Source organism: Chelonoidis abingdonii, chromosome 5 (genome assembly GCF_003597395.2).
Source record: "Chelonoidis abingdonii isolate Lonesome George chromosome 5, CheloAbing_2.0, whole genome shotgun sequence".
NCBI lineage: Eukaryota > Metazoa > Chordata > Testudines > Testudinidae > Chelonoidis > Chelonoidis abingdonii.
Genome location: NC_133773.1, coordinates 40,883,356 through 40,891,157, shown reverse-complemented (window position 1 = coordinate 40,891,157; position 7,802 = coordinate 40,883,356). Strand labels below are relative to the sequence as shown.

Below are 7,802 nucleotides of genomic sequence, written 5' to 3'. Positions count from 1 at the left end.
TGGAGCTTTCAAGAAACACCAACTAGCATGACTCTGCCGCTTTCTACCTCTTTCTCTGAGTTAATATTCATCCCTTTTCCGCTCCTGACAGCTGCACTGCTCCACTGCAGGGAAAGCACAAGGCAGCCCCCCCTGCTGCACCACTGTCCGCACCCCAGCCCACTGCGGCTCCTCTGCCCTTCCTTCTCCAGTTCTCACCCTGCTCTGCAGGCAGGTGAGGGCGGCGGCTTCAAAGTTGTCACTGCGCCTGCTCGGCCTCCTCTCTCGGGCATGCGCCTGAGGAAGGGAGCATGGTTCGAGCTGAGCTGTGTGCGGTGGCGCGTGCCCGCGGCTGCTGCCGGCGCGCGCTGTTAGACGTGGCAGTTCACTGGGCGGCCGCGAGCGGAGAGGAGCCGGGAGCTTCGTGCCGGGGACAGCTGCTGTGCGACCGGCCCGAGCGTGCGAGCCACAGAGACACGGGGGAGGGGGGCTGCACACGGTGCACAGGTAATGGAAACCTGGGGCAGTCGTGGGGAGCAGGGTGTGTTATATGCACACAGCAAGTGGGTGCATCCTGTAGACTGTCTGTTAGGGTGCAGCAGGGGCTGCGTCCTATATACACAGCATTCGGGGGGGCTTGCAGGATGGTGCACATCCTACGTGTACAGCTTGGGGGGTGCGACATGAGGGTGCACCCTGAATACACACCAGTCGGGACCTGGTGGTGCAGCCTATATACACATAACTTGGAGTACAATATGGGGTGCGTCTTATATGAGCAGCACTGGAAACTTGGGGAAGGAGTGGATGCTATCTATATACATAGCATTGGGAATACATGGGGATGCATATACAGAACTGGAGACCTGGGGGAAGAGTGCGTCATATATATACAGTATTGGGGTTTGCTCAAAACACAGAGTTGAAGTATTGTGAGGGACTTGCATCCTGTTTGCACAGTACTGAGGAGCAGCAGAGTGGAGTACATTATACACACATGCCAGGGTGAGGGGAATGCATCCAGCATTGGAGAGCAATGGGATGGGGTGTATCCCATATACTAGGTAACAGTATGATCAGGAGCATGCACCCTACGTGCACAGAACTGGGGGGGAGCCCAGGTGAAAATGTATATCCTACATGAGTAACCCAGGTGGGGTACCAGTGGAGGAATGTCCCTCATACACAGCATTATTAAGGAGGGGGTTCACAGTACAGTAAAATATACACACAGTCTTCACTGCTTTCAGCTTGGACTGTTGTCTGTCTTTCTAGTGTGTAGTATACCAAAATTGTACTAATTGTCTAAGTTTGTAAGGTGCTAGGGGCAGGGAGCCTGCCTCCCTCAATGTACTGTACAACACCCGACACACTAGCACTTAAATAATAAAAATAACAACCAACTCCCTTGCATTGGGGTGAAGGTGTTTTTATATTATAGTTATAAATCCGTGATCTTATAGCAGCACCTGTGTGGATGGGCCTATGTGCTTTTCCAGAGCCACATTGATTTCAGTGGAACTCTGGGCACAGCAATTATCCTGGATGGACACAGCTGCAGGATTGCAACTTAGCTGACTACTAAAGTCATTTGAATTAGTGAAGTGTTAGGGAGGGTTTGGGGAAAGACATAATAAGAGAACAGAGAAGATAAAACTTTTTTCTATTTATATTTATATGTAGGCATATCAATAGAGAAACTTGTGAAAAGGACACCACATGCAAGAGAAGTCCCTGGTTTCAGAGGCGAGCTTAAAATTTTCTGTGTAGTTTCCTGTGCAGTTTTGTACATCTCAAATTTAAAGTCCAGCCTTAACTAGTGGATCATTTTATGCTGGTATCTTGGGTAGTGTTTTGGAGCAGGTTTCACTGTATGTTCTGTATATATGTATATGTGTACGAGGGGGTTCTTTATGATACATATGCAATACAGTATGAAATGAGTCAAATCGGTAAGTTGACATTACGTTTACGTTTGAGAGTCCCTCTCCTTCTTGCACAGGCTCTCTTTGTTTTTTTTTAATGTGTGGGAAGTTTGACTTGGCAAATATTTTTTTTTTTTGGTTTTTGGTTGTTGTGTTTTGTTTTGTTTTTGTGATTAAGTAGTGGAGGAAGTTGTTTCCCTTAGATTCTGTCAGGGCTAAGAAAGATGTTGGCTGCTGAAACTTTCTTAGAGAGAACATTTCTCTCTTCCTACATACTAGGAGTTAGTGCTGACTGTTAGGTAAATCTATTCTAGAGTGACCAAAGCTCATGTTGCCACGTCTCTCTCTGCTGGGGAAAAAAAAAAGTACTGCTGGCAACAAAGCACTCTCTAGGCTTTCTCTCTTTTTTCAAGCTTTACGTTAGTAGCTAAGGAACAAATGATAGCCCTGTCATCTTATCTGTTTGGAACTGCTGAACATTCAACAAAAAATATCTTAAACAATTGGGGAATCTTGTGCATAGGAAAATGGTGAGCTTTCACCACGGGACTGAGTGTAAGGAGATCTGGGACTTGTTCCTGGCTTAGCCACTAATTTCCTGTCTAACCTGGGAAGGATGCTTAGGCAAAATTTTCCAGGAGTGCCTATTTATTTGGGGTGTCTTATTTTTTGTGTGTGTGTGTGTGTGCGCACAACTTAAGGCCCCTTGGGTGCTGAGTACTCTCAGCTCTTCTTGACTTCATTTGGAGTTTTGGATGCTCAGTATCTCTGAACAATCAGTCTCATGTTGGTTACCAAAAATCAGTGGATTTTATTTTTTCAAATTTTGAGCTTACTCTCTCTGGTTTGGTTTCTTCTCTCTGTAAAAAGGGGATAATGATAATTACCTAACAGGACTGGGTAAGTAAACAATTTTAATATCAGTAAAACATTTTCACATCCCCTAATGAAAGGTGCTATGTAAATGCAAAGTAGTGTTATGAAATGTGGTAGTCTAGCTCAATGCACTATGCTTCAGAGTTTACAATATTCGTCTTAATTTTTAGCCCTACCCAGGGAAAAGCACTGGTAAGTACACTTGTAAACAAGACCTTCCTATAACAAACAAACGCCCACAGTGTTATTACAGGTGAGATCCAGCTTTCAAACACAATGAAATGAAATTCCTGGCATCAGAGGTCTAAAGTCACATGTGGGTGTTGTTTTTTGTTTCTCTTTAAATCAAATGCTGATAAAACAATAGGGGCAGAAGAAGGGGAGATTGGCAGCTGAAGTTGCCCTGTGGGCTATCCCCTGGGAACGGGGTAGCAACTTCTTGTCTTTGAAACACTTTTATGCATTTGCTAGGAGGATCCGTGTTCTGATGATGATGAGCAAGTTTGTCTGGGCGATCAATGGAAGAGAAGATTGGGTCTGTCAGAGTAAAAAGCAGAAAGATAAAGGAAAGCAGGGGTTAGGTAGCTAGCTAGCTGGTTGGCTGGCTGGGATCTTGAAAGGCTAACTGGAGGGAGCCTGCCTGGCTCTGAATATCAACCCGAGGTTGGTTAGGAAGCAGGTCTCCTGTACCCTGTTGTGTTTATTGAGCCTCCCATGCCCCATTGTCCAGCCTGCCCTCCCCGTGACCAGAGTTGGGGAGGTCTGTAAGGAACAGAGCTGGGTAGCAGGGAGTCAGGCTGAGCAATGGGGTTAAGGAAGTATTGATAACTGAAGTAACTGGTATTTGACATACTTGCCGGCTTCTCTTGGAGTAATAAAAATGGCTAGGACAAAGAAAGCGAATAACTTTTTGTTCTGCTTAAATCTGAAAGGGGGCCAATGCCTGAGCTGTAGTGCTAATGCAGATGGGTGAGACATTCTGGGTTTGCAGTTATAGAGATGAATTCATTCGTGCACTGTAGGCCCTTTGCTCCAGCTAAACCAGCATGAAAGGACCTTGAATCCTCCCTCACTACTGGGAATATGCCCGGTTTATGAGGCTCACTGCACAGTCAGCTCTATGCCTCTCTCCTCTTCTGCAGACACCCTGATGCAAGGGATATATTGGGGTAGGACAAGTAGTTGCTGGAGTGGTCCTGCCCCATCCTGATTCTGCTTTTCCTGAACTTCCTCTGTATTCTGTGGGATCTGAGGTGTTTGGGGAGCGGACCCACAGTCTATTCTTTTGGGGCAAATGCAGCCCATTCTCTCCCCCTCCTAATAGAAGAGTATAAGGAATTTTCTTCCACAGAGATCACCCCCCAAAAAACCAAACCCCAACTCTGTAATCTTTTCCCCTGGGGTGGAGTGACTATGTCCAGATAAATTAAATGATTTGTTCAAATTCACACAGTAAGGCCATGAAAGAGACGGGAACAAAATTGTGCTCTGCTTGACTCCCAGTCTGTGTTGCCTTAAGGTTTCATTGCATCCCTTTTAGTAACAAAAATGTGAGTCTCGTAGGATGCTATGGAGTAAGAGTTGATGGAAATCTTTCCTTTACAGACTTGTAAGGGAGACTCCCATTTGGAATGAGAATAGTAACGGAATGAGCCAACAAGGTTATGTTGCAACACCTCCATATTCCCAATCCCAGCCGGGTATTGGGGGATTTTCTACAGGCTTTGGACCACCTACTTCTTCACCTCTTTATGGGCATTATGGTGACTCAACCCGATCATACTCGGCACCTCAGTCAGGTAAGGCAGTACTAGTGTACCGTATGCTCAGAGCCGGATTTTTAATTGTCTTGTATCTCATGTAATCATTTACACCAGTCCAAAATGCTCCGTCCTGATCTAGTGCAAATGGTAAGACAATATGCAGATCAGCAAAGAGGCTTTTCATGTATACTCACCCGACATGTTAATTTTGCTTTGCAGGGAACAGTAAGTAGTACTTGTGTTTGGATACCACAGTGATAAAAAATGCCTAATATATGCAGAGAGAAGGAAAGAGTTAAAAACCTTTTCTGAAAACAGAGAAGTATGTTCTAAGCTAACCTCTTTGGTGAGAGGTGGTCACTTCAGAAATGAGCTGTTTTCTGCTGTAGGACCAATAATTGATTAAAAAGATTAATGAGATCCTAACCGGGATCTGGACTGTGAACATCCAGTTGGTACTTTACTCAGTATTGTACTCATTGAGATTGTTTTGTCTGTGGCGGGGTTGGTTAAATAGAGGAAAACATAGGCCAGCCATCTGATCATATATGAGCCAATTGGATTCTAATAGGGAGAATAACCTGGCTAGTTTTTATAGGCTGGGTGGAAAGTTGCTCATTATATCTCAGTATGATGTGTCTGCTGATTAATACATGGTAATTGACAAACATACAGCTGCAGTCAGTATTTGTAAGTACACATATGTCAGGATACAAAACTCAAAAAAAGATTGCCAAACTGGGACTCCAGATTTTTTTAGAAAGTAGAGTATGTGATTGAACTTACATAGGGTTGATGCAAGAAAATGACAAAACATTTATAATGGCAATCTGTATAAGACCTGATTCTCAACTCACTGTCCTGTGTAAATCAGGTGTAATTTCAATGAAGTTAAAGGAGTATATATTGGAGAGAAACATCAGAGCAGTAGCCTTTAACCAAAGAGTAAGGCTTAAAAAGTGGGGGAGGAAAACTTAACAACATTGATGGGCAGGTTACTGAGTCGGCAAAGGGAAATGACGTACAAGTTTCGGCCAACATAAGAATGGCCATACTAGGTCAGACCAAAGGTCCATCAGGACCAGTATCTTGTCTCCCGACAGTGGCCAATGACAGGTGCCCCAAAGGCAATGAACCCACAGGTTATCATCAAGTGATCCATCCCCTGTCACCCAATCCCAGCTTTTGGCAAACAGAGGCTGGGACACCATTCCTGCCTATCCTGGCTAATAGCCATTGATGGACTTATCTTCCATGAATCTATCTAGTTCCCTTTTGAACCCTGTTATAGTATTGGCCTTCACGACACCTTCTGGCAAGGAGTTCCAAAGGTTGGCAGTGTGTTGCATGAAAAAAATACTTTCTTGTGTTTGTTTTAAACTTGCTACCCATAGGCGCTGACTCCATGCTCCGGGGCTGGAAAAATTGGGGTAGGGAAAAATTGGTGGGTGCTCAGCACCCACTGGCAGCTCACTGCCCTCCTGCCGAGCTCACCTCTACCTACGCTCCGCCTCCTCCCCTGAGCATGCTGCGTGCCTGCTTTTTTCCCTGTAGCTCCCAGCGCTTGCGCTGCGAAACAGTTGTTTCATGCGGCTGGGAGGGAGGGGGGAGGAGGGGATACACAGCGCTCAGGGAAGGGGCGGGGCTGAGGCGAGGATTTGGGGAAGGGGTCCAATAGGGACAGCGAGGGGGCGGGGCCAGGGCAAGGCCTTTGTGGAAGGTGTTGGAATGGGGGCAGGGCAGGGGAAGGGAAAGGGTGGAGTCAGGGCGGAGCCTGGGGCGGGAGGTGTGAGCACCCACCGGCACCGGGTAAAGTTGCTGCCTATGCTGCTACCTGTTAATTTCATTTGGTGGCCCCTTGTTCTTGTATTATGAAAAGGAGTAAATAATAATTCCTTACCGACTTTCTCTATACCACTCATGATTTTATAGACCTCAGTCATATCCTTCCTTAGTCACCTCTTTTCCAAGCTGAAAAGTCCCGATCTTATTTCTCTCTCCTCATACGGAAGCTGTTCTATACCCCTAATGGTTTTTGTTGTCCTTTTCTGAAGCTTTTCCAATTCCAGTATATCTTTTTTGAGATGGGACGATCACATCTGCATGCAATATTCAAGTTGTGGGTGTACCATGAATTTATACAGAGGCAATATGATATTTTCTGTCTTATCTATTCCTTTCTTGATGATTCCCAACATTCTGTTTGCTTTTTTGACTGCTGCTGCACTGTGAGTGGATGTTTTCAGAGAACTATCCACAATGACTCCAAGATCTTTCTTGAGTGGTAACAGCAAATTTTGATCTCGTCATTGTGTATGCATAGTTAGGATTATGTTTTTCAGTGTGCATTACTTTGCATTATTGCATAAATTTCATCTGCCATTTTGTTGCCCAGTCACCCAGTTTTATGAGATCCTTTTTGTAGCTCTTTGCAGTTGGCTTGGGACATAACTATCTTGAATAGTTGTGTATCCTCTGCAAATTTTGTCACCCTGTTTACCCCTTTTTCCAGATCATTTATGAATATGTTAAATAGGACTGGGCCTAGTACAGATCCCTGGGGATCAGAACATCAGAGGGCAGGGAGAGCACATATTAAAATAGAAAAGGTGTTTGAGCTGTTCTTTAAGTCATTTATAGAAGGTAGATAAGAGAGGGTTATAAGAAGATAAAAACTTAGATTAGGATTTACATTTTTCAGATATTAAGCAGGATCAACAGCTAAGTAGAAGGCTGATTTCTTCATATTGCACAAGATTGTGTATGAAGTTTGTTGAATAGCCTGTCTACTTTTCTTGTTCTCATGAAATGAGTGACCGGAACAAATTCAGTCTAGAATGAGGAGCCAAGACTCTTTATCAAATGCAATGCAACCTTTATACCAAGACCAAGTTTGGCCAAATGAAATAGAAGAACCACTAGAAATGAGAAGGTTTTTTATTTGGAATATTCAGAAAGGAGAGTACCAAAGTTGGTGGCCATCCAAACTTCAAGGAAAGTTAACCTAACAGAAAAATAATCCAAGAAACACTGATTGGAACATGTTACATTATTTTTCTTTATAACTTGTAATCTCTGAACAGTTGATCAGCAGTGTGGATTTCTCAGTGTTTAAGAAACACTCGTACTGAAAGGATACTGGATGTAGGTGAGCTGGCATTCTTAGGATAAGCCTGTGTTGTCAAGCTGCTTCAGTTTTCTGAAAAGCACTGTCTTACTGAGGAAAACTTAACCATCAGTGTTTCTTCTTACTAAAAAG

General features: G+C 44.3%; 1 protein-coding gene across 2 annotated transcripts in view; it reads left to right on the top strand.

The window, feature by feature from the left end:
- Positions 1-345: 345 nt before the first annotated feature.
- The window catches only part of SEC24D (SEC24 homolog D, COPII coat complex component), a 100,782-nt gene continuing 93,325 nt past the window's right edge, over positions 346-7,802 (top strand). Inside the window, exons 1-2 of one of the 2 annotated variants that reach the window (XM_032762556.2) lie at positions 346-486; positions 4,386-4,579. In XM_032762556.2, coding sequence (XP_032618447.1) covers positions 4,429-4,579 — 151 coding nt within the window. In that variant the 5' untranslated portion in view covers positions 346-486; positions 4,386-4,428. The remainder of the gene's footprint in view (positions 487-4,385; positions 4,580-7,802) is intronic. The other variant, XM_075066253.1, reaches the window with a different exon arrangement.